Here is a 27,323-nt window from a genome sequence, read left to right as displayed (position 1 = left end):
CTTTAGACCGTGAGGTCCCTTTATAAATTCCCGCTTTCCCCCCCTCTCCTGTGGGTTGGTTCCTCCCGCCCGCCCTCGACAATTGTTCCGTCAGGGCGACCTTCCCCTGTTTCTTGTGCGCAGGCGCAGTAAGCCCGATCTCTGTCCGGCCTAGTTTCTGAGGGCAGGTGCGAAATGGCGGCGGCAGTGGCGGCTTCGCAGGCGTTGCGGCGCTTGAGGCGGCTCCGCGCGGTAAGTGCGCGGCGGGAGCCTGGGGAGGAGGAGGAGAAACCTGTGCGGGGCGGCTCTCCCGTAAGGCTTGTTCCATGGAGCCTCAGCCGTCTGGAGAAGAAGAGGGAGAGGGCGCCGGCGCTGCTCCACAAGCAGCTGCCTCGCCGGCTCCGCACCTCCGCCCTTTCCCCCGTTCCCCAAATAACCCCGGTGCGCTATGATCCTCCTGCCAACCCTGCCAGGTTGGCCAGGCTGAGGGGGAGGCTGGTGGCCGGTCCTTCAAGGTCACCTGCGGAGCGGCGGATTCTCTCATAGATAGATCCATCGTTTCCCTCATACTTATAATCCAGATAGATCTAGAACATAGACAGATCTATACTATGCTGAAACAGAATCATAGAATCGTAGAGTTGGAAGAGACCCTGAGGGTCATCTAGTCCAACCCCCTGCAATGCAAGAAGGTGCAGCTGTCCCCAAAGGGAACCTGCAACCTTGGCATTATCAGCACCACACTAACCAGCAGAGCTATCCACTTGGGTCACATGTCATAGCAAATGACGAAACATTTATGTGTCCTCATAAATTATGTGAATGGCATACTTTGAGAGACCTTCAAAAATAAATCTTAAGCATTACCCCTTTCCTCCTTATCAGCCAGTAAAGATGAAGAGGTCGTTTCAACTCCGAAACTCAGGTTCCCTTCATTATAGTCACAGCCTTCTAAGATGACGCCACACTTCTAAGATCATGTAGTAATCTTCCAGTCATAGGATAAGAACAATTAGGGAACGTTGCAAGGATCAGTGCGGCTCTCCATGTGCTGCCTCTCAGCTAGTTCAAGCATATAAGAACGTTTAGCACTGCTGGATCAGACCAATGGCCCATCTAGTCTGCCGTTCTCTTCTCATAGTGGCCAACTAGATGCCTATGGGAAGAATGTGAGCACAAGAGCAGTCTTCTCCTACCCACCCTGCAGTTTCCAGCAACTTGTTTTTGGAACCATTGTTGCCTCCCAACTGTGGAGGTAGAGCAGGGGTCGGCAAGGTCTACCTCGCTTGGGCCAGTTCACTCCAAAGGAGATCCCTTCGTGGGCCGGATCGCACACGCACCTGAGCATGCATCCGCGATTGTTAGCCTTTGTATCTGCACAGGTGCAATTTCCGACGTCGGCGCAGACGCAATTTTCAGTGTGTGCACGTGCACAGACGTGATTTCTGACACCACAAAAGCAAGTCCCTGTGCCACGCTGCTCCGGTTTAGCGTAGCGCGCAAGGACTCACGAGTGGGCAGCTTGGTTTGGGGGCGGCAACCTAAAGCCCATGGGCCAAACCTACAGTTTGCAGCAGCCATGGAAAAAGGCAAATTCCATACTAGGGATCATTAGGAAAGGAATTGAAAAGAAAACTGCTGGCATCATAATGCTGAAATCTATGATGCAACTGAACTTGGAATTATGTGTACAATTCTGGTCACTTCACCTAAAAGAAGGATACAGTCCTACCTCAGGTTACAGACGCTACAGGTTGCGCGTTTTCAGGTTGCACACCGTGCCGAACCCAGAATTTGGTTTGGGGGCGGCTCATGGGCCGGTTTACCACAAACGTTCAGTGATCTACTGGTAGATCACGATCTACCTGTTGGAAGTGCCTGCACTAAACCATACTTATTTTTAAACTATGGTTTAGCAAGAAAATGCACTGTGCTGGTGAATGCTGCTCAAAAGTAATTTAAACCATAGCTTGAATTTTATAAAAAATATGGTTTACAGTGATGCAAATCAGGTCATTGATAAACAATGAGGTGGGGAATAGTGTCCCATGTGAGGGGCAGTGCTGCCAAGCCCCACATCATTTGGCACGTCATCCTTATTCTTTGTTCAGCCCTCCACTAATTTGAGGGCAAAGGTTTGCATTGGGAAGCCTCCTCAACTCATAGAGACTGCCTGAGCAACTAAAAACCTTGATGTTGCAGGATTTTAGATTGTGAAGGGAGCCTTCATGAAGTGAGGAGTCTCCCTGCTTCAGACATTTGCCCTGGAGCTTAAAGAGTTTCTGAGGGGCAGGGCGGTGCTTACAAGTGCTGTCGAAGCCAAATTATGAGAAGGTGTACAGTATTAAGAAGGCTTTCCAAACTGGTCCCCTATCAAAACTACACTTAACATTTCTTTTGTGTCATATCCACACATTGCCCAAAATGCTCCTTATAAAGTAGGTATGTGGGGCAGTTCACCCTAACTACATTGAGGACTGAAAGGCTATCTTTCAGTGGCCAATATGACACAGTTTTAAGTCCAACTATTGAGCTTCTGAGTCACGGGTGACGCTGTAGGTTAAACCACAGACCCTAGGGCTTGCCGATCAGAAGGTCGGCGGTTCGAATCCCCGCAACAGGGTGAGCTCCCATTACTCGGTCCCAGCTCCTGTCAACCTAGCAGCTCGAAAGCACGTCAAAGTGCAAGTAGATAAATAGGTACTGCTACAGCGGGAAGGTAAACGGCATTTCCGTGTGCTGCTCTGGTTCGCCAGAAGCGGCTTTGTCATGCTGGCCACATGACCTGGAAGCTGTATGCCGGCTTCCTCGGCCAATAATGCGAGATGAGCGCCACAACCCCAGAGTCGGTCACAACTGGACCTAATGCTCAGGGGTCCTTTTACCTTTACCTTTACCGAGCTTCTACTTGAAGTTTGAGAAGTTGTCATCTAAATTGTTTCCTCTAATGTGTTTCTTGATACCAATGGAAGCATTACAAAAGTTGGAATTATTTGATTAGATTATTTATTTGGTTTGATTATTTACTTGTATTTTGATCTTGTATTTTAGACCCACCCTGAGATCTTGTGATGAAGGGCAGTATATAAATTAACTAATTAACTAACTATTTGAGGCCATGAATTACTAACATAGGCATTTGCAAATGCATGAAGGAACAAAGGGGGGGGGTAGAATAACTTAAGGACTTCTTTGCAAAGCCATTCTAACCTGTGTTTTACCATTTAAATCAGGGTTCCCCAAATCGATGTGGCCCAATCACCTTCTAAATCACGGATGGTCCAGGAATCAGCATGTTTTTACATGAGTAGAATGTGTCCTTTTATTTAAAATGCATCTCTGGGTTATTTGTGGGGCATAGGAATTCGTTCATATTTTTTTTATAAAAAAAATAGTCCGGCCCCCCACAAGGTCTGACGGACAGTAGACCAGCCCCCTGATGAAAAAGTTTGCTGACCCCTGATTTAAATGAATACTCATTCTTAGCTGAAAGTTAGATTCAAGGTTGATGACTAGGGCTTTCTCTTTGACATGAGGGAGGCTTTAATTATTCTTATTCCACAACCAGTTACATGTTTACGTAGGAAATTCTGTGGTTACTGTAAAGAAAGCCGAAATGCTTGTTTGCAGTTGAAATACTGCCACTTTGTTTTGCTTAATAGCTGTAGACTGTTCTTTGTGAATGCTGAAACCTCTCCCACCCTCAGCTGCCATTACAGGGCTGCTACCTAAAGGGCATTTTGCCCTGAGCAGAGAGAAATCTAGAACTTCATTAACTATGAACCCCAAAACTTGAGATTCCCTGCAAACCCTTTGTAGGGTTTTGTAGTCATTTTGTAGGGTTTTGTAGCATGAACCCCACATTTTAGTGCCCCCAAACCTAGTAATTGATACTCAAACCGGGGGTCATAGGTCTTCCCTGATACCGAACATTGTCCCATTTACTTCAAAGCGGTGCCAAAGTTTTGTAGACATTTTGTAGGGTTTTGTTTGGTAGGTCTGCCCCACCCCACCTGAGGAATTGCTACTTAGACTGGGTGTAGCTTCATTAACTACTGAGTAAGATAGTAAACCACTTCTGGGGATTGGCAAAATGTGGGGGTTAGCTATAAGAAGGCTGCAAAACAATTGCAAAACTTTGGCATTGCTTTGGAGTAAATGAGACAGTGTTGGATTTTGAGTTCTGTTAAGCAGGAACCCTGGTTTGATGTATCAGTTACTGTGCTTTTTGTGTGGTACTGCCAAATGTGGGCTTTTCATTGCAAAACCTCTACAAAACAACTACAGAACTTTGGCACCAGTTTGGAGTGGATTGGACAATGTTGGAGTTTGGGGGGATACCTAGGATACCAGTTTGAATATCAGTTATTCCATATTGGGGGCCCTACAAAATGCAGGGTTCAAGCTACCAAATGCTACAAAATGGCTATGAAACATGGCACCAGTTCGGAGTGACTAGGAGGACAATGTTGGATTTCTGGGTGTTACCTACGAACCCCAGTCTGATGTAGCAATTACTCAGTTTGGTGGCCCTACAAAATGACTACAAAATCCTATGAAAGGTTTGGAGAGGATCCCAGATTTTGGTGTTGATAGTTAATGAAGCTGAAATCTGGTACTCAGAAAGATCGCCCATGGTAACTTGTCTTAACTGTTTATTATTTAGTCTTACTTGATGCTTATTTTTCTAATATTTCTATGTCAACCAGTTGAGGTTTTCACGAGGGTTTTCCTTCCCTTCAAATGGAACATATATACATAGATACATACATAGAATCAGAGAGTCTTTCCATCCAGTATTCTTCTACTAAGTCTGGTGCTTTGATTCTTCTTATTATTGATTTCTCTGTTCTAACCTCGGAAGGATGGCAACTTAAATTAATCAGACTTGTCGGTGAATACTGAATTTAAAAGGTAAAGTCGCATTTGAAGAAGGAAGACAGTTAGCTTATCCTTGAGCTCTTTTACATTAATTCTTGCCAATGTTTGATTTTTGAAAAAGATGGCAATTCAGAAATGCATTAAAGTGCTTGGAACAGCTTAATTGCTGGTTAATGATTTGCTTTTCTGTACTGTTATACATTCATGTGAATTACTTTAAGCAATAAAACAAGGTAAAGTTATGCTAACTTTATCTGAGTAAATACAATGATGTGGTAAAACATAATAGCAGACTTGATCTATGAATTGAGACTATGCAAAAAGCAACCCCGGTTGTTACAATGTGACCACATTTACATTTTGGAAACCAGTTTGTTAAGGATGCCGAGATTTGTTGGAAGTTCCCTATTTGTCTCCCAGAGCTACGATTACCAGAGTGATTTAACAATCAATGACTGTTTAAAATGTAATTATAGTGATTAAAAGGGGTGGTGTCAGTGTTCAGCAGTTTCAGGTATTTGCATGGGATGATGGGAGTTGTAGTCCAAAAACACGGAGGGCACGGCATTGGCTGTCCCTGGCTTAGGAGATGCCCAGTAATAAAATATATGGTATTTTCTGGTTTAGTGTTAGCAACCATAATATGCAAGTTTCCCTGGGCAATCTGGACGGTGTTCATTGAAAAAAGAAGATTGAAATAAATTAATGACAGTCACTTCTATAGGCCAGCTCCCTTTTCAATATTTTCTTGACAATTCTGTGGAAACAATACCTGCTGAGTTTCTGTGTGTCAGAAAAAATGTCGCAAAAAGGTGAGAAATCCCTCTTGTAACCTGGAATAGCATTACTTCATATTAAACATTTTACAGTATATAATTCAGAATGCTTAGGATAAGGTGTACTCCATGTAGATAACTGTTTAAGTTTATCACATGTTATAACACTTCATTTGTCTTGCTTCAGCAGGGACCAGCAGCTTGCCAGGCACTCTCTCGCAACTTTCACTTCACTGTTTATGGAAAGAAAAGTGTGTCTGCTAAAGTATCTGATTCAGTAAGTTCTCACTTGTCTGGCATATTGGACATACTCTAATAGCAGCCTTCCCCAACCATTGGTTGTGCTGGCTGTGTTGATGGAAGTTGTCCTCCATAAGATCTTGAGGGCGCCAGGTTGCGGAAGTTTGTATGAAGGCCAGCGTTAGACATTAGCCATGCGTCAGGTGCGCTTTGCAACTGACGTAGGTCCAATTACAACGATGTAGAGATCTCTGGATGCCAGCTTGGCAACTGACATCTCCCTCTGGCTGGCCCTTCCAGCTTTCTTAAGCAGTTAAGCAGAAGAGCTTATTTATTACATTTATATCCCAGCTTTTTCTCCAAGGGGTACATGGTTCACTCAGTTAATCCCTACAACAACCCTGTGGTAGGTTTAGAGGCTGTGACTGGCCCAAGCTTCATGACTGAGTGGGAATTTGAACCCTGATCTCTTAGGGCTTAATCCAACATACTAACCCACACATCATTCTGGCTTCCTAGAGTACTTTTGCTATGGGGCAGCTGCATAAATTAAGTAGGTAAATAAATAAATATGAGGAAAGCAAAATGTCACTTAGAGAAGGATCTGAAATATTTTCCTTGATCTTGAATTTGTTTAATTGTTTTATTTGATGTTTTAATGTGTTGTAAACCACTTTGAGATTTTCTTCTTTAAAATATAAAGCAGCATAGAAATGAAATTAATAATATTAATAATAATAATAATAATAATAATAATAATAGAACTCATTGTAGGGGGGGGAAGTGCCTAGACATTGCATTGTGGCGACTGTAACCTACGTTTAAGGTGCCATTTGACAATTAGCTTATATAGCTGAATTTCTAAGACTGATTAAGATATGTGTAAGAAGGGTGGACTGGGCACTTGATCGTATTGCTTGCTCCTGATCTACCAAAGCATGGAGGATCACAAATCAACAGTGGGCAGCATTAACTACAGATTTTGGAATTTGTTTTTTAATACAGTGAGTTCAAGTGGGGTGCTCTCTACGTGTACGTGTATATTCATTATAATTATACTATGGTTTATTTTCCTAGGTGTTGCAAATGATGTGGCTGTTCATTTATATTTTTTCTCAACCAGATTTCGACACAGTATCCTGTAGTAGACCATGAATTTGATGCGGTTGTAGTGGGTGCAGGTGGTGCAGGTTTGCGAGCTGCGTTTGGCTTGTCTGAAGCTGGGTTTAACACAGCATGTGTTACAAAATTGTTCCCTACCAGATCCCATACTGTTGCTGCACAGGTAAGAGGCCAGCCAGTTCCAATTTGTGGTTCATAGACTATAGTGAATGGAGTAAGCTGCGTGTTGTCTAGATTTGGGTGTTGTACACTGGGTTACATTGTATAGAACCAATGAGCCCATCTGCTATCTGTGGGCATAAACTCTGTTACTGAAATTGTGATAAGCAGCATGCAACTCAAGTGCATTCATATATTTGTTTTGCTCTTTTCAAAAATTCTTAGACCTAGTTCTCAAAGAGGCAACCCTGTGTCTGGACTCTACCACTTCACATTGCACGTGGGGGGGTGGTGGTCACGGAACTCGCTATTCTGCCTTTAAACCCAACCAACCATCTTTAAAACAAACCAACAAACCAAAAAGCCCCTCTTCACTTAGAAAACTGTCATGTCTGGGAGAAGGTTCCAGCCCATCTCTTTCTTTGGCATACTTTGCTGTGTTGTTAAAACACAAGTTTGGGGTGTATAATCCATTATTTTTACTATTACCTAAAACATCAGATGATGTATATCAAGCTATTTATTGATCCTTGCAAGTGGCTTTGTTCTACAGATACAGATCAACTAAATTTCTAATTCTAAATGCAGTTCTTATGCTATCTACTGACTACTTTTGAAAACTTGTTTCAGAGTTATGAAGCTCATATGGAGCTTGAGGCATGAGGGACAGATTTTATCAGGAAGTGGCTGGTGTAAGAATAATTTGAATGGGTCATTCAGTGAAAATTATTGTAGAGGTGTAAATGTGATTTACGAGAAGCAGCAGGCTCGTCTAATAATGAATAGTGTCAGGACAGAATGTTTTCCAGTGGAGAAGGGCACCAGACAAGGGTGTCCTCTCTCACTTTTTATATTGACGTTAGAAATTTTGCTGTCGGAAATAAGGAAACACAAGGAGATCATAGGAATAACATTGGGAAAAGAGGTTTTTAAAGAAATTTTGGATAGTAGTACATGAAGAACTAAATAAGACATTGAAAATATCAATAACAAAGAAACCAGAGGCATATCTCCTTGGATTGATAGATGAAGTGATACCACAGGGGGGATTTTTTCCCTATATGCAAGTACAGCTGCTAGAGTAGCGATTGCTGCTAAGTGGAAGTCACAAATTATACCCACAAAGGAGGATTTGTAAACTAAATATTTCGGCCAAATTAACTGCTATTATAAGAAATCAGTTGAATCAAAAATTTAAAAAAAGAGTGGAAATGTTTTGATGACTATATGGTAAAACATTGCTTTAAAAAAGATATGCTAATATGCTTAGATTAAAATGTGAAGTAATGGATTGAATAAAAATTAGTAAGGAGGGATAATAAGAATATATAGATGATATAACGGTGAGGTCGACCCCTTAGTGGCTTGGGACGCGGGCAAAGCCGTGATGCGTGGCTTTTTCATATCACAAAGTGTTAAAATAAGGAAAGACAGGGAACAAAAGAAAGAAAAAATTCTTCAAGAAATAAAGAAAAAGGAGAAAATATTATATAAAAATTATAATAAAGCAGTCGAGCAAGAAGTTAAATTATTGAAATCAGAGTATGAAAAATTAATAGATTATGAGATTGATCGACAAATACAATATTGGAAGTATAAAAATTTCGAATGGGCCAATAAGCCCAGTAAATTGATAATGTGGCAAATAAAAAAAAGAAAAAATGAAAAAATATTAAATAGAATAGAATCGGAGGGAATATATTATTATAAAACAGAAGAGATTACAAAAATCTTTCAAAAATTCTATGAAAATTTATACCAAAGGGAAGAAATATTACCCCAACAAATTGATGATTTTTTAACAAAATATCACTTACCAAAAATACCAATAGAAAAAATAAATTTGTTAAATAAAGAAATAACAACATTAGAAATTGCAGATGCAATTAAGAATATGAAAAGAGGAAAAGCCCCTGGTCCAGATGGGCTCCCAATAGAATTTTATAAAGAATTACAAGAGGAGGTATTAGGACCTCTTAGGGAATTAATGAATTTAATACTGAAAAAAGGAAACACTCCTCAATCATGGACGGAAGCCCAAATAATACTAATACCCAAACCCCAAGCCAATTTAGATAAACCAGACAACTATAGACCGATTTCACTGTTAAACAGCGATTACAAGATCTTCGCAAAAATTATGGCCAAGAGATTGAGTATAATTTTGGAAGATATAATTCATAAAGACCAGGCTGGATTCATAAAAGGGAGGTACGCAAAAGATAACATAAGGAATATAGTAAATATATTGGAATGCTTAGAAAGTCGTAGAGACAAGGGAGCAGCATTGCTCGCCATTGATGCGGAGAAGGCCTTCGATAGGGTCTCGTGGCCATTTATGTTGAAAGTATTAGAAAAATTAAAATTAGGAGATATGATGGAAAATGCAATTAAATCAATATATAAAGTACAAGGGGCAAAAATTTTAATAAATGGGAAATTATCAAATAAAATAAATATAATAAGGGGCACAAGACAAGGGTGCCCCCTCTCGCCATCTCTTTTTATAATTACATTGGAAATTCTTTTAAAAAATATTAGAGAAGAAGAAAAGATAAAAGGAATAATTATTGGTAAGAAAAGATTTAAAACAAAAGCTTTTGCAGATGATATTATTATCACCACGGAGGACCCTATCGAAGGCATTCCCAAAGCACTGGAAAAAATAAGAGAATATGGAAACCTAGCCGGTCTGAAAATCAACTATGATAAAACGCATATGCTGGTAAAAAACTTGGAGGAAGCTGAAAAAATAACGTTACAGGAAAAAACAGGATTGAAAATAGTGAAAAGAATAAAATATTTGGGTATTCAAACAACCGTCAAGGGGATAGATTTAATTCAAGAGAATTATAAGGCAATTTGGAAAAAAATTAAGACAAATTTTGCAACCTGGGATAAATTGAAACTATCCCTTCTGGGAAGAATTTCAATAGTGAAAATGTGTGTAATCCCAAGGATGATTCATTTGTTTCAAAACTTGCCAATATTAGGCAAAGAAGATATATTTAAAGACTGGAAAAAAGATCTAGCCAAGTTTATTTGGAACGGAAAAAGACCAAGAGTCAGATATAAAATCATGATAGATAGCATCCATAGGGGAGGATACGGAATGCCCGATCTGGAAGCATACCATGATGCAGCGGCACTATGGTGGCTGAAAGATTGGATTACATTGAAAGACACTGACCTACTGGATTTAGAGGGGTTGGGAATAGCCTCTGGGTGGCATCACTACCTGATGAGGGAGAAAATTGAAAAAAGGAGTAGTTTTCGGCTCAATGTTATCAGGAAATCGCTATACCTTCTATGGCAAAAATATAAAAGATACTTTGAGCCGAAGACGCCTTGGTGGATCTCTCCCCTCGAGATAGTGGCAGTGAGAAGAAAAAATATGGAAACAAAGTGGCCTACATATAGACAGTTAATAGAAAATAAAGAAGGAATTTGGCACCTAAAGGAATATGCGGAAGTAAAAGGACATTTCACCTCCTGGTTACAGTATTTTCAAGTGAACCAAAGGTTACAAATTGATAAACAAATTGGCTTTGATAATGGAATATCTAAATTAGAAGAGATCTTATTGATTAATAAGGATAAATTTATAAAAAAATTATACCAAATTATATTGAAGTGGAAAACGGAGGAGGAATTAACAAAAGATTATATGATAAAATGGTCCCAAGACCTAGGGAAACCCATAACAATGAGGGAATGGGAAAAATTGTGGACGAAAGGCCTTGAATTTACACCATGTTATGATATAAAGGAAAACATTATGAAGATGCAAAACAGGTGGTACTTAACACCAGCGAAACTGGCAAAAATTTACCCAGGAGCAACCAACATCTGCTGGAGATGTAACGAGGCAGTAGGTACCCACATCCATATGTGGTGGCACTGTAAACCTATAAAGAGGTTTTGGGAGTTAATATATAATGAACTAAAGAAAATATTGAGATACCCGATCAAGAAGTGCCCCAAATTATTCTTATTAGGAATGGTGCTGAAAGAGGTTAACCCTAGAGATAGCTGTTGCCTAAGTTACGCAGTTACAGCCGCGAGACTTTTAATAGCAAAAAATTGGAAGGATGTTCACGTTCCGACAAAAGAAGAATGGCAAGAAAAATTATTTAATAATTATAATTTGGCTAAAAAATATGAGGAAATTAAAGGTACAAAGAAGGAGGAAATTGAAAATAGTTGGAAAAAATTTACAGACTACATTAAAACAAGGGTAGTAAACTCCAATTTTATCTCCACTATATAAGGTTCAGTTTTATGTATTAGGTATGGAAGGGAAGGATGAAAAGTAATAGATGATAGAAAATATGATGTATATATATAATAAAAAAGGAACAATGTTGATGGTAGAATAAGGTATGTAGAAAATGGTTAAACTGGTAGAATAAAGGATAAGTTCGGATCAGGCTGAGAAGTCAAAGGGTAAGGGGAAACTGTGAGGGAGGGGGAAAGGGGGGGAAAGTTATTTCTATTTCAGAGAAATGAAAACAGTCAAATGTAATATTTGTTATAATCTTTTTTTATTGTGAAGTTTATTTTATTCTGTGATAAATGTTGTATATTGTAATAAAGTTTAATTTTAATAAATAAATAAAAAGAATATATAGATGATATGAGAAGAATGTAGAATGCAAAGATTATTGTAAATTGTATAATGTGGAGGAAATCGAATGGAGGCAGAGGGAAGTGGGAGATGAGAGAAAAGAATAATATGATTGACTGGTGAAATATAAATGTATGAAAGGGGTGGGGAAATGGTGTTGGTTTTGGTATATTTGTACTGTAATGTAAAATGTGAAAATCAATGTAAAAAACCCCAAAATAAAATAAAAATTGTGCGCAATGTCTGCTTCAGGGAAGAAGATGTATGGTACTAAAGAAGTCATGCACCCATTGCAGTCTTAATGGAGCTATAAGGGGAATGATGGAGCTATAAGGGGAATGATGTGGTTGAAACACTGGACATGGATGCAGGCTGTAAGATTAACCTTTCCAATACTATGGCTGTAAACTGCTTGGTGATAAAGCATTGGATGAGATGCTGGAAGAAGCCATGGATAAAACGAAAGCCATACCTAGATTAAACTATAAAGGAACTGATTGCTAAGTATTGATTTGAGCAAATGTTTGCTTTTAATTTCCAGGGAGGGATCAATGCTGCTTTGGGGAATATGGAAGAGGATAACTGGAGATGGCATTTCTATGATACTGTGAAAGGCTCTGATTGGCTGGGAGACCAGGATGCAATTCATTATATGACAGAACAGGCTCCGGCTTCAGTTATCGAGGTATAAGTAGCACCGTATAAAATGAGTCTTTTTGAAATACTCTTTCATGACTGACTACTATAGCAGTTGTGAAAAATGAACAAACCTCCTCTTGAGGTATGTTCAAAAAAAATTCTTAGTAGGAGAAACCAGTTTTTTCAGTTTGTATCATAACATGTGAAAAATAGTGAAGATTTGACTGTTTCATTGTATTTGCGTGTTCTGATTCTGTAAACTGTTCCAGAACTCTATGGCTTCATAGTAAGATCAAATGGCACAATATTACTTCATTCTACAGAATGTGGTGCTCTGGCAGATTGTTATAGGGTGCATTGCAGCTGTGAATATGCCAACACTCCCGACTTCCCTGTGGATATGCTGAGCCTCAACAAAGTTGTTCCAGAGGATGGAGTTTCTTAAGTAGCTTAGAGAATGCACACAACTCACATTAACTGATGGACATCTCCTGCTTCGATCTAATTAATTTCCCCCTAATTTTTAGAAAGTTCCCAAATGTTCATTAGCCAGATTCTTAAAACTAGGACGCATTGTGTGCAAATCAAAAGTTTACTTAGCCCAAGTTAACTTTTTTGTTTTCACATGGCAGATTCTTTCTAAAATTAAAATATGTGTAAAGCAGACTTTCCTTGTTTTCATGCTGATGGTTAAATGGCTAATAAGTTCCACTTGGATTCCTTAGCTGGAGAATTATGGGATGCCGTTTAGCAGGACAGAGGATGGGAAGATCTATCAGCGTGCCTTTGGAGGACAGAGCCTTCAGTTTGGGAAAGGGGGACAAGCTCATCGATGCTGTTGTGTGGCTGATAGGACAGGCCACTCTCTGCTGCACACACTGTATGGCCAGGTAAGAAGATGCTGGTGGGGCAGGGAATCAAGATCACTGAATTTAATTAGTGGGATCACTTTTGAAATTGATAGTTGCACTCCTGTCAGCGACTGACTCAGAAAAACTCTTAGCCAGCACATCCATGTGTCTTCTGCACAGTCAGACAAAACAAACAGGAGGCGTGCATTTCTAGATACAGCAGCACTCATGAATTATGCTACACAATATGTGTTTTTCTGTGTTTCATTGACAAATGGTGTTGTTGTTGTTTTTTTTATAAAAAAAGTATAAGCTGCCTTTTATGCCCAGAAGATAGCATACTACAAAATTTAAAACATCAAAAAAGCAAGCATGAGCTGCATTTTCCCTGTCCATTTCCTGGCACAGGTAATCCATAAGGAAAGGAATGGCCCATGTTTTCCTCTCCTTGTATTGTTGAACCGTAACACCCATCATCCCTGACTAATGGAATTATTATACTGGAGTGATATTTATGAACTGCCTAAAGTAGGATGGTTCTGACAAATTAAAATTAGTAAAGACTTGCTTCCAGGGTTACAGTCCCATTGAGTACCCCAAAAACCTAATAATAATATTATTATTAAACCTAATTTTAATAATAATACAACAACAAATACACGTTTCTTCGCCTCTCCTCCTTTAGTCTCTTCGATATGACACGAGTTACTTTGTGGAATATTTTGCCCTTGACCTCCTTATGGAAAATGGAGAATGTTGTGGAGTTATTGCACTTTGTATAGAAGATGGAACCATACACCGTTTAAGAGCAAAAAATACGATTATCGCCACTGGGTAATATTAATGATCTGTTCATACTGATGATATGTGAATGTACTTCCTGGGATTGTCTGTCATTCTGGCCTCAGGCTAGATCAGGGAGGAGTCTATTGCTGTCATCCTTTTCTCTCTCTCTCTCTCCCCCCCCCACACCCACCCACACAAAGAGAGAGAGAGAGAGCTGTGGCCCATCATCCTGCAGGGTTCCTTTCAGTTGTCAAAGTGCTTCCAACAATACTCATTGGGAAGCTTCCAAACCCTTCTCCCTTTGGGTTATTTTTCCTGCCCTTGATATACTGTGAACTTTGCATCCTGCCCATTAAACAATTCTTTCCCTTCTGTTGAATATGAGGGGGAAATCAGACCTCATGTCAACTAACATATGCTCCCAACACTTTGTGTGCAAAGATGAAAGGGAATGCAGAGATGGTGGCTGCTTGCAAAGGATTCTTTGCAAAGTCAGTCTTCCACTCTAAGAATATTTTACACTTTAAAGTAGGAATTTCATACAATATATAAATCTCCCTAAACATGTAGCCCTGTTTAAGATAATAAATTATGAAAGAAATTACCTCTGCTTAATTGTATTTTTATTCTAATGACTCACATTGAGTTAGAAGGGAATGAGAAGGAAAGAGTGCTTTATTTTCCCCAGGCCAGCTGGTGCATATTTAAAAGGTGGGAACTGCAAGCCGCTCTTGCAGAGAAAGTGGGGAATGTAGTCTTTACATTATTGATCCTTTGCAGCTGTGTCTTTACAGCCCCCATGTCTACTGCTGGCCGTTGCATCAGGTGTAGGCAGGTGTGGCTGAAGGGGGAATTGCTTTACAGGAATCCAGAGGTTCCCCCTGCCTAGTTTACAGCGAATGTGCAGATTGCTGTTCCCAGTTAGCACGTGGGAGCAACAAACCACAGTCCTTGTGCCCAAACCAGGGACTATGTTTTGTTTTACACCAACAAATTACAATCCGAAGCCAATCATGGTTGAAAGATTGGGGGGAAAGGGGGAAAACAAACTAAACAGGAGAAAATTTGGAACGTACAACCAACACAAAAGGGTTAATCTCCAACATTTATTTACATCTTGATAGAGATAAAATTATATTGGATGGTTTGAAAATAATATGGGTGAGTGAGACTGCAATAGCAAAATAACAAACTGTAGGGGAGAAAATATGGATGATTTTATCAAAGAAAGCAATATCATCAACCCATGGGGAGAATTCTTTAAAATTATTAAATCAGTGGTACATTACACTAATATGTCTGTAAATGCAAATAATACAAAATGTTGGAGAAATTGTAATTGACAAGGGGTGTGTGTGTGTGTGTGTGTGTGTGTGTGTGTGTGTGTGTGTGCATGCATGGTGGCCATTTTCTGTATCACAGTTATGTACTATGATATTTTTTATAAAAATGGCAAATATCACACATCAAATGATATATTACACCAACATTAGCAGAACAACATTTGGGCAGAACAAAATGAAAAAGTTAGACCCGTGGAACGAATAGTATTCATATTGATGGCTGCTTGCAGGGTGATAACCAAAAATTGGAAAACTGCAGATTATTTGACATTGAATTGTTGGTACAGAAAACTGTGGCAAATAGCCATGGGAGAAAAATTAACCTACCAACTTAAATTAGCTAAAGAGAAAGCAAAAATACCTAATTTTTATAAAATAGGTTTGTTATTCCTGCTTGCGTAGTTGAGCAACTGAATCAGGAGAAATCTGCACGTTGTGGTCAATCATTAGCCATGGCTTTCCATGGTAAGTGTATGCAGCTGAAATTGTTGGTTTTCTTGGTGAAATGTACTGGCCAGATACTAATAATGAACTGTTTCCTAGAGGATATGGGCGCACCTACTTCAGCTGTACATCTGCTCACACCTGTACTGGAGATGGCACAGCAATGGTCACACGGGCTGGCCTGCCTTGTCAGGATTTGGAATTTGTGCAGTTCCATCCCACAGGTAAAATGTTCTTCTATAACATTACAGACAACTAAGGTTACTGAGAAACAAAAGCTCATTAGACCTTTAAATCCAGGGTGGACATTTGGGGATTGGTCAAAGGCCTGGAAACGATGCCTTATGAGGAACGGCTTAGGGAGCTGGGTATGTTTAGCCTGGAGAAGAGAAGGTTAAGGGGTGATATGATAACCATGTTCAAATATATAAAAGGATGTCATATAGAGGAGGGAGAAAGGTTGTTTTCTGCTGCTCCAGAGAAGTGGACACGGAGCAACGGATTCAAACTACAAGAAAGAAAATTCCACCTAAACATTAGGAAGAACTTCCTGACAGTAAGAGCTGTTCGACAGTGGAATTTGCTGCCAAGGAGTGTGGTGGAGTCTCCTTCTTTGGAGGTCTTTAAGCAGAGGCTTGACAGCCATCTGTCAGGAATGCTTTGATGGTGTTTCCTGCTTGGCAGGGGGTTGGACTGGATGGCCCTTGTGGTCTCTTCCAACTCTATGATTCTATGAACTTATTTTTCATGGCAGATGAGTAGTTCTCTCTTGCAGTACAGTACGTGGTTTGGATGGCTGTTCCATCAGATTAAAAGGATTTACACAAGCTTGTACATCTGATTATTGGGGCTGTCTTTTGAATCTTAAAGCAGTTGATAGCTTTCTGCCTGTGTTACAACCATGAAAAAGTATAATACATCTTTAGCTTGTTCATGCTAGGGTCACATTCATGAGAAACAACGACAGTAGATCCCTACTAGAAAGTAGATGAGAAATGGTTGTCTGAAGAAGAGGCTAGCTATAGATAATGACTGTCTTGGAAAAAATTAAGGAAAATGTCTATACAGGCAGTGATTGTTTTAGGCGCATCCGATGTGTGTGCGACCGTGCATGCGTGCATTACGCTGAACCCAGAAGTGACTCCAAATATCCCGAAAACTTCACAAAACAGGGTGGGGCGATGGCAGAACAGGGTGTTTGCAGTCTTTTACAATGGTGTTTCACATATATGTGATTTCACTAAGCCGTGCAGTGCCTTGGAATGTAACCCCAATGTAAATGTACAAATGTGAAGCAGGCTTGGAAATACTTTAATGTATTTATTAAGTGTCTTGTATTATGTATCCTGATCTTCTATTTTGAAGAGTGCCCAGAGACTACTATTATAAAATCCAATGAAACCATATGTGATATATAGTAATTAAAATGTGAGTTATAAAAACAGCACTGCCTGTATGTAGTTATCCGCTTCCAAAAGCGTATACTGTACAAATAAAAATGTTTTCAAATTCCTTTTGAAAATAATCAGGTAAGGGAACTGCCAGACTTTACTTGGGAATAAATGCCAGAGACAGAATGCCAGCTCTCTTTCCTTTGTAACCTCCTAGCCATCCACAGCAATGATACTGCGAGAAGAGCTTCTCTCTCTGATCATAAACTGTGTGTTGGGACATACAGAGAAAGTCTTTGTATACCATATTTTTCACTCCATAAGACGCACTTTTCCCCTCCCAAAAAGGAAGGGGGAAAGTCTGTGTGTCCTATGGAGCGAATGCCAGAGCCAGTGCAAGAGAATATGCCCAGCATATTCACAAAAGCAACCATTCATGATAAATAACAAACAAATGTCATAACAAGAAAAATGGCATTAATTATTAATTATTTTGCAAATTGTGAAAGCCAACCTAAAGCATAATGGAGTCTGATTTTTATAGTATTCTACTAGTTTCTGATTTGCTATCTTGGCAGCCTCATGCTAGAGAATTCCACTGAAGAATGGCAGCCTTAGAATCAGCAGCAGAATGTCTTAGTTAGGAGAATGAAATACTCTGTGCCAGGGTTCCCCAAACTAAGGCCCGGGGGCCGGATGTGGCCCACGAGACTCTTTTATGTGGCCCCCAGCAACCCCTGCCACCCGCTGCCACTGCCCGCTCTTACCGGCGTGGCGCAGCATGACTGCCCACTCCCAGGTCACCGGGAGCATCGGAAATAGCTTGTGTGCATAGGCAAGCATCATTTCCGGTGCACTTCTGGGCCGGAGGAGGCCCATGCGCATGCACACAAGCGATTTCCGGTGTTCCGGCATCCCGGAAGTGCGCCAGAAATTGTGTGTGCACATGTGTATGGGCGTGCGCTCCGGCCCACAGCGCGCTTGGCGCTGGTGGCACCGGTCCTCGGCGAGGTAAGTTTGGGGACCCCTGCTCTGTGCCATATTTTAATATTTCTTTGGGATGCAACAAAATGTCACCAATCTCTAGTTAAGCGTAAAATAGTGTTTTGTGGAAAGATAGAGAACTAGTTTGAGTGATTTCACTGAAGGGAGAATTGCAGCCCATATTCTGCTAGCAGAAGTGTTTACTGTATATCCTGCTTTAGGTGTTCAAAACACTTCCCATACATCCTCAGTATTCAAGAGCCCTGTAGAGTTGGTAGTTTGTCATCCCTATATTGGCAGATGTGAGGCTGAGAGAATGCTGACTTTTCAAAAGCCATTCAATGAATAATAATAATAATAATAATAATATTTGTAACCCGCCCATGTTTCTGAGTCTCCCCAGCCACTCTGGGTGGCTCCCAATTGAATATTAAAACAATACAGCATTAAATATTAAAAACTTCCCTAAACAAGCTTGATTGATTATCAAAGCCAAGATTTGAAGGTGGTACATATACTATATTGGATATTAAAATGTTGGTGTCTCATTCTAGTACTATGACATTGAGGAACATCTGTAAAATATAGTCACTAAAAAGTTTATAATGTAGTGACTGCCTGTTTTGCAGGTATTTATGGAGCTGGCTGCCTCATTACAGAAGGCTGCCGTGGTGAAGGAGGCATTCTGATTAACAGTGAAGGTGAAAGGTTTATGGAGAGATACGCACCAGTTGCCAAAGATCTAGCTTCAAGGGATGTTGTGTCTCGTTCAATGACTATTGAGATCCGAGAAGGAAGGCAAGTCTGGTTTTCCGTAGCTGCTACCTTTCAAATATGATTATAGAAGAACTCAGCTCAGAGTGTAAACATTGACCAATCCAGTATCTTAAACCCTTGGTTCCCCAAATGTTGTTGGACTGCAACCCCCATTATCATGGACCATTTGCAGTGCCGACTGGGGATGGTGGGTGATTGTAGTCCAACAACTTCAAACAACTTTTGGGGACCCAGGATTAAGAATAAACATTATTAAAGAATAAACATTGGGCGCGAGGGACGCAGGTGGCGCTGTGGGTTAAACCACTGAGCCTAGGGCTTGCTGATCAGAAGGTCGTTGGTTTGAATCCCTGCGACGGGGTGAGCTCCCGTTCGGTCCCTGCTCCTGCCAGCCTAGCAGTTCGAAAGCACGTCAAGTGCAAGTAGATAAATAGGTACTGCTACAGCGGGAAGGTAAACAGCGTTTCCGTGTGCTGTTCTGGTTCGCCAGAAGCGGCTTTGTCATGCTGGCCACATGACCTGGAAGCTGTACGCCGGCTCCCTCGGCCAATAATGCGAGATGAGCGCGCAACCCCAGAGTCGGTCACGACTGGACCTAATGGTCAGGGGTCCCTTTACCTTTATCTTAAAGAATAATAATATTTCACTGAGACCATCTTGAACATGTGTTCCTGGCACTGCAGGATTTAGCAGACAGGGTGAGTGCGTACAAATGTAGAGATGCTTATGACCTACAGACTGGAAGGAGGAGGTGTTGGGCACATGGACAAGCCTCAGACTTCCTACCACGTGTAAGTCCTAATTGTAAGAAATCTGTTTCATTGATTTAAACTTTACAAACAGTTAATAAATAGAAAGTGAAATGTGGGTTTAAAAAGATGGCCGGTTTTTGTCACTAAGAGAGCTGTTCTTGTCTGCCTCCCTAGATAAGATGATGGGTGACTTTAAAAGTTTGCCGCTAGGTAGGACTGTGAAAATGTTTAAAACACTTTTTCTTTTAACATCAGAGGATGTGGGCCTGAGAAAGACCACGTGTACTTGCAACTGTATCATTTGCCACCTCAGCAGCTAGCAACTCGTCTTCCTGGGATTTCAGAAACTGCTATGATATTTGCTGGTGTGGATGTTACCAAAGAACCCATTCCTGTTCTGCCCACTGTGCATTACAATATGGGAGGTATTCCTACAAACTACAAAGGACAGGTAATTTCCCAGAAGTAATATTCAAATAGGAAGTATTCTAAACTGAATATTGTGGGTGTTTTCTGCATACTGATTGATATAATTGTGAAGAAATAGCAAATTCACAGCCCACTTTGGCAGGTGGACGGGTCTGCCTTCCTGTTAGTCATCTGACATTAGGTGATTAAAAGTTCAAGCTGTAGCTCAGGCATCCCTAAACTTCGGCCCTCCAGATGTTTTGGACTACAATACCCATCTTCCCCGACCACTGGTCCTGTTAGCTAGGGATCATGGGAGTTGTAGGTCAAAACATCTGGAGGGCCGCAGTTTGGGGATGCCTGCTGTAGCTGCAAAGGGAGATTCTTCCTTTGTAGCCCTGGCTCTTCCTTCGCATCTCCAAGCCAGGAATGCAAATGAAGAATTTGCAGGTGTTCAGGGCTAACCAGGTCCACCTGATGTTTCCCTTGTTAACATAGGTTTGGTTAGCCCAAAATAGCCTGAATGCCAACCTCCAAGGCCTGGCAGACCTAATTTGGCCTGTGTGTCTTTGGTTCTCCCTTCTCTCTCTGCCTTCTGCCATCACCACCTTCACTCCTTGTGTTAGCCAACAGCTTTTTAAAAAAGACTACAAGGAGGTCAGTAGTAAAAATGGTAACAAAGATTGTGTGTATGCCACCCTCAAAACTGTGTGGCTCCTTTTGCCCCTTTGCTGTGCTCTCACTAACTTCTGCATTGAGGAGACTTCTCTGTCCATGGAGGATCTCTGCATGGTTTTAGAACCCATTGTAATCAGGGTTCTAAATCATGCAGGGATCTTTTCTACAGTGAGGAGTCTTCTCCACGCATGACGTTAGGCTGAACACAACAGTTGCAGGAACAGGAGGAGCTGGGTGACTTTTGGAGTGGGGTAAATGCATAGTCCCACCGCCTCTGTCACCACATTTGCCCTCTTCATGTGAGTGGTGTGTGGAGAGAGTCACTGTCATGTTTATATTGATTTCACACTTATTTTTAATGGCAGGTGATTACCCATGTAAATGGCAGGGATCAAGTAGTCCCTGGCTTGTATGCTTGTGGTGAAGCAGCCTCTGCCTCTGTTCATGGCGCTAATCGTCTTGGAGCAAACTCACTCCTAGATTTGGTGGTCTTTGGTCGTGCGTGTGCTCTTAGCATTGCGGAATCCTGCAAACCTGGTAGGTCTCCTAGCTTGTATTTCATCTCCCTCGAAAGGCTGTGAAAGGGCTGGGTACCTTTGAGCATTAGAGCCCAAACCAGCATGCTCTCAACCAGCCCTTTACTCAGGAGAGGCTGGTGCTGCTCTTTCAAGCTGGGGCACCTTCAAGCAGCAGGGAGCGGCTGACCACTCTTTCCGCACTTCCCTTCCCAGGGCAAAGGCTGAGGAAGTGGGGCTTGCATGGAGAAGTGGGGCTGGTAACAGCTTTTCACTTGACCAGCAAGGTCAAGAAACTCTTTTAATGCTTATGAAAAAATATTTCCCTTCCTACCAAATCTATCAGAAGGGGCTGGGCAGGCACTGAGAATTTTACTAGGAAATAATGGAATACTGATTGGCAATATATTCCTCTTGTTCCTTGCCTTCCCCCTCTCACCCTGACTGCTATCTAATTTTTGTAGACTTAACTGTAGCTGAATCATGCTTGTGTCTACTCTAATTAGGAGAGCCAGTTCCATCAATTAAACCAAATGCGGGTGAAGAATCTGTAGCAAATCTTGACAAACTGCGCTTTGCCAATGGAAGCATAAGAACTTCGGATCTGAGGCTTAATATGCAAAAGGTATATAAAAGGTTTGCTCGGAGGCTAGGCTAATAACATGTAATGTGAATTGCTAGAACAGATGTATAATGTTTTGGCTTGAAAATTGGATTTTTGGCCTTCCTAAAATGATTTTCTTCTTAAAATTGTGTACTCTGGTAGTTTCCAGATGGAGTGGCTGATTATCCATTCATGATCTAAAAGTTGGCAAACACCCATGGAACCTAGGTTGAAACTCCTGTTCAGGTGCAAAGCTTCCTAGGTGATCTTCCTTAACTTTCAGCTTAAGTTACTTCACATGGTTGTAGTAATGTTGCTCAGGAACTCTTTGGAGGTATTGCAGAATACAAACAGGATGTTTCTCTGCAGATGGAACCTGCTTCTACACTCCATCCCTAAGGGCCGTTATGCTTCTCAAGAGAAATTTGCTTTCATGACCAGAACCTCAGCACTCTTACTTCTTCCTTTTTGTACATAGGTAGAGTTGCATTCAGAGTATTTCAGATTTCTACAGATTATGAAAGATAGCAGGCTGTTTGTGTTGATACGTAGTAATGGTTACATATTGCAGCCCAGAGTAAATTCTCTTGGAAGTGATGGAGCCATTAAGAAATAGGCAGGGCAGTTTAGGCACCAGGGTGATTTAACTGAAGACAATGGTGTTATTTCTCATGAGTATGGACTTGAGGGTTGGTAGAAAGTGATATGAGTGTATTCAAACAGATTTTGACAACTGAACATTTTGGCAGCTGTAGGAGGTTAAAATCTTCTTGGCAATTTTTCTTCAAATTTCCAATCAATGTATTGTTTCTCAATTTTTATTTACAGACAATGCAAAACCATGCTGCAGTGTTCCGCACAGGTCCTGTCCTACAGGAAGGTTGTGAGCAAATTAGCAGTCTCTATAACAACATGGATGATTTGAAGACATTCGATAGAGGTAGACAATGTAGCATTGTAAGCTTGGTGTTTTCTTAGAGGTGTGCAAGTGGCATCTATCAGCATACTGTATTTTCCCGTCTATAAGACACCCCTTTGTATAAGACGCCCCCTATTTTGGGGGCCTCAAAATTTAGAAAATAGGGGGATTGAGCTTTTGGGGAGGATTTGGTGGGGAGAGATTGATTGACTGGTTCCCCGCGCCCCCTGACAAGAGACCCCCGGCGATTTTCATGTGCTCCCTGCGGAGAGGCGAAAGTTTGGGAGGAAGGCACAAGCCTGAATGGTACAGTGGCTGTAAAGGCAGCCTCCTTTGCCCTGCCCAGGACAGGTGGGGCGCTGTCCCTTTAAGGAGGAGGGTGTCTGGCAAGGCAGTGGCTGGCTGTTTTCCACTCTCTCTCCAGGCTTGATCAGCTGCCTCCCTTTGCTGGGATCCGTCAGCTGGTTGGGCTGCCAGCTGTGGGAAGCCAGCGCAGCCCCTCTGTGGCCACGCTCCGGTTAGAGTGGCCATGCGCTCTGCCCCAGTGGGCTGCTGCAGGTTTTCAGCAGGAGCACCGCCTCCAGGGAAGCGGTAGAGGGGAGAGTGCTGCCCTTTTTCCTGTGATATTTTTTCACATTTTTAACTAGGAATATAGCACAGACTTCAGGCTCATGTCACTCTGACACAATTGTTATAGTTTCTAAGCTGCATGCAAGACATTTTGAAGGCCATGACTAAAACTGTTTTATATGAGAAACCCACAGAGACATGTTTTCTCAGAAGCAAGTGTTCACTTCCAGGAGAGAGTGCACAGAATTGCAGCCATGGTCTACAAGCGGAGTTGTGCTTTTGTCTGATTTGTATATTGGGACTGTTGAATTGCATTATAAGAAAGCAGCTGACTGCTGAAATGCCCCAACATTTCATTGTACCTTCAGGTATTGTCTGGAATACCGACTTAGTGGAGACTTTGGAACTACAAAATCTAATGCTCTGTGCTTTACAAACTATTTATGGTGCAGAGGCTCGGAAAGAGTCACGTGGCGCTCATGCTAGGGAGGATTATAAGGTACGCACAACTTCTTTATGTTTCACCTGTGGCCCACCCCTGCTCTCAGCATCCCTGAACGTTGATTATGTTGGCTGGGGAGGGGGAGGGGGGGAAGAGGAATGACATATGGAAATAGTGGCAACAAAGTTCCAGGAAGCTGCAGAATCCTGAGATAAGTGGAGCTTTCCTCCTCTGAACAGCCAGAGTGTGTTGAACAGTTCTCATTGAAACGTATTGGGTTTATATGTGTTGCTACCCCTGACACTCCCAACCTGATTTGGAAAGGAAAAAACTTTGAAAGGACTGCTGCTTTGTCGCAAGGACGGTTCTTCCTGTGTGGTTTTAGGAGAAGCATCAGAATTGTCCTGTTTTATTCCACATCTAATGTTGGTATTGGAGAAGTATTCCAGTCTACAAATGCTCACAGGAAGCAACAGGTTACATGTGACTGCATATGTGCATATTAATCTGTGTGATACATTGTTAGTGTTTGGGGGTGGGGAGTTAAGGGAGTTGGGCGGGCCAGGTTCAAAAACACTTGAGCTTTAAAGCAAAATTTGTCCATCTCTGCCCAGTCACACCCCAACTTCCATTTTGTTGCCACTGTGCCAATTTATTTTTAAAGCAGAATTGCATGTTGAACTGGAGGTACCTCAGTAATTAATTTTGTAAGGAAGGAGCACAGCCTAAGCTGCTCCACAATCTCATGGAGATGTCTCTACCAGTGCCCTTTTTGACATCTCTTCTAAATGAGTGTTGTGGGTCGTATCAGCATCTTTTAAAAATCGGAATTATTGGCCTTCAGGGGCAGCACTTCCACATTTCAGTTGTTTATAATGTAGCTAAAATATTTAATGCAGCATCTCTCTATATAATAAAAGAGAAGGCAATGTGTGTCCACAGACACAACAAAAGGAAAAAGAGATGGGGAGGTAATAATGAGAGCACTAGAGCAGCTGCTCCTTTGCTCACCATTGGTTGGGCCAGGTGGATCCCCGCCCCCGCCACTTTGGAGCCAGTGAAATATGGTTTCACTGAGGAGGTAATGAAAGCTAGAACATATGACTTGCACATTTGTAGAAGAATAGGTAGAGCTTCCATATTCAGTTCTAGCTCTTGTAAATTTCTAAAGAAACTAGAATGTTCTTAAATATTTAAGGCTGTTTGGTACATGGCTGGTGTCATCTTCTGAGCAGAGCTTTGGATTGGTGCCATTATCTCACTCTTTTGTTTTGTTGCTTAGGTAAGGATTGATGAATATGACTATTCCAAACCAATCCAAGGGCAGCAGAAGAAATCATTTGATCAGCACTGGAGAAAGCATACTCTCTCTTATGTAGATGTCAAGACTGGGAAGGTATGTGATCCCCCCACCCCTTGGCCTTTGAAATTAGGAATCCTATATATCCAGCATATTACTTTTGGTAGTGTGGGACTTGGTTTACAACTAAAAGAACTCAATTTAAAGAATTTTTGATTTCTCATTTGGATTGCAGTGAGGTTGAATAATTTTAAGTGCAAAATAATAAAGTTGTAGCTTGACTTTTGCTGTGCAGTCAGCTTTTTAACAAAGACAACTGGTTTTTTCCCCCAGGTTACTCTGGAATATAGGCCTGTAATCGACAAAACCCTCAATGAAGAAGACTGTGCAACAGTGCCACCAGCTATTCGTTCCTACTAGTGACTTTCGTTCAATTCCTTACGTTGTAAGTTTCCTGGTACAGAAGTGAACATCATGCAGCTTACTACTAGACAACTGTAGTGCAATAAGTCTGAAAGACTCTTTATTTGCAGCAGAATCCAGGAAGCTTAGTATTCTGGCCCATTGCTTCATGCGTTAATATATCATTGCAATACAGAGCTCATGCAGCAAAGTAATCTCATAGTGTCTCTGCTTGAGTTTGCAGGTTTCTCTAAGTAGCTGGAGCTCTGCACGCAATTTGTATGTATTACCTTTATTTTGACTGTGCAATTTTGTATTGACTTTCTTAGAGTGATACATTAAAAGAGTAAATGCAGTATGGTGGTTAAGAGAAACAGCAGCATTTGGAAGTACTTACATCCAGTGAAATGAAAGGGTTTAAGTGCACCTAACTATTGGATTGTGGTCTTAGAACTTTATAATTCTCTACATTTTACAGTTCACATTACTTACTTAGAATCACAGTTGCTGCAACTATAACTAGGGGAACAGTGTCAAGCCTGAATCCAAGTATCATAGCAGATCCATAACAGCTTGGTAGGACTTTTCTGTCTGTTGGCAGACACTAAAAATTTAAAGAATCCAGCTCTCTCTCCCTTAAATATATTTTCCTAGGTGAATAATACACTGTTGAGAATTGAAAGTTGTATATCTGGCATTCTTTGTAAGGCATTCTTTGTTTGGAGTGTGTCTCTGAAAAGGGTCACAATGTATAGATGGATATTCTTTCAGATGCTTCAGTGCTGTCGTATCAGTATCATCTGAAAAATCTGAAACAAGGTTTTACTAACTGCTTTCTGATTTCATTGACAAGTGTGCATATTATGTATTTACTCTGTATTTGTAAAAATCCAGCACATTAAATTGGACAAGAATGTAAGTACAGCCTGTGCCAGCACTGAAACAATTATATTAGTTTTTCCATTAATACTGTTCAACATGTATGTTTTTCTTGGATTTCACAGATTATTTTTTTGTAATTAGGATTATAGCATATGCGGAGTAATTTTCTTTCCAGAAGACTTTTCTCCATGAGTAAGAATTCCAGATATCTTTAGTGCAAACGTGCTCTTTATTCACCCCTGCGAAGATGTTTAAAAGGGGATGGAGTCCCATTTTATGCAGAATCCAGAAACAGTAGAACATAAATATTTTATACACACACGTCTCTGGCTATACATGTATTAGTTCACAAATAAAAGCTTAAAATACAAAAATTCATGGGGAAATTATGAAAAAAGAGGCTTAATTGTAGAAATTCCCAATACAGTCCTGTATCGGGAAGTTTTTAATGTTAGATGTTTTGTTATGCTTTTATATTTTGCTAGAAGCCACCCAGAGTGTGGCTTCTAGCAAAATATAAAATAATAATAATGTAATAATAACAATAACAGTTGTTGTTGTTAAAACTGCATACAACTTACAAGGAGGTGTGCTGTCTCTCTGCTATATGCATTAGGATACACTGGAAACCTTATCAAGCCCATTGACTGTTATCCCTTTCTGCTGATTCACATCAGGAAAAATGGCACTGCCACACTCAGCTTTGAACACACTGCAAGTGAATATGAGGCTCTTGGTAGCACACAGTTGGTGGTTTGTTACTCCTTCCTGTTGAAGGTTTTGGGCTAAAAAGAGAATGAATACCAGAAGTGAATGACTGTCTACACAGATTGTCTTCAGAAAAGGCTTGCA

The 27,323-nt window shown here is 40.9% G+C and overlaps 1 protein-coding gene across 2 annotated transcripts; it reads left to right on the top strand.

Moving 5' to 3' along the window:
• The first annotated feature begins 125 nt into the window (after positions 1-125).
• Positions 126-26,556, top strand: SDHA (succinate dehydrogenase complex flavoprotein subunit A). Of its 2 annotated transcripts, none has more exons than XM_035135022.3 (15): positions 126-231; positions 5,827-5,913; positions 7,000-7,161; positions 12,326-12,469; positions 13,149-13,313; positions 13,960-14,108; positions 15,947-16,071; positions 18,852-19,020; positions 20,007-20,202; positions 21,203-21,374; positions 21,859-21,977; positions 22,785-22,896; positions 23,814-23,944; positions 25,170-25,283; positions 25,521-26,556. In XM_035135022.3, the coding sequence occupies exons 1-15, from the start codon at positions 175-177 to the stop codon at positions 25,605-25,607; spliced, it is 1,989 nt and encodes a 662-aa protein (XP_034990913.1). In that variant the 5' UTR covers positions 126-174; the 3' UTR covers positions 25,608-26,556. The 2 variants fall into 2 exon arrangements, with proteins under 2 accessions (XP_034990913.1, XP_034990912.1); XM_035135021.3 differs by having other exon boundaries at positions 5,824-5,913.
• The last annotated feature ends 767 nt before the right edge of the window (positions 26,557-27,323 follow it).

This window comes from Zootoca vivipara, chromosome 12, assembly GCF_965207765.1.
Source record: "Zootoca vivipara chromosome 12, rZooViv2.hap1.1, whole genome shotgun sequence".
Lineage (NCBI taxonomy): Eukaryota > Metazoa > Chordata > Lepidosauria > Squamata > Lacertidae > Zootoca > Zootoca vivipara.
Note: the sequence above shows the minus strand (reverse complement) of the source record. Positions and strands in the feature narration are given on the sequence as shown.

What these genes read in the sequence shown, in the direction of transcription:
- SDHA (XM_035135021.3), top strand. Translation starts at nt 175, where the DNA reads ATGGCGGCGGCAGTGGCGGCTTCGCAGGCGTTGCGGCGCTTGAGGCGG. An exon ending in ATTGAGATCCGAGAAGGAAG is followed by an intron (nt 19,021 to 20,006) that starts GCAAGTCTGGTT and finishes TTTTAACATCAG; the next exon opens with AGGATGTGGGCCTGAGAAAG. An exon ending in ATGCTAGGGAGGATTATAAG is followed by an intron (nt 23,945 to 25,169) that starts GTACGCACAACT and finishes TTTGTTGCTTAG; the next exon opens with GTAAGGATTGATGAATATGA.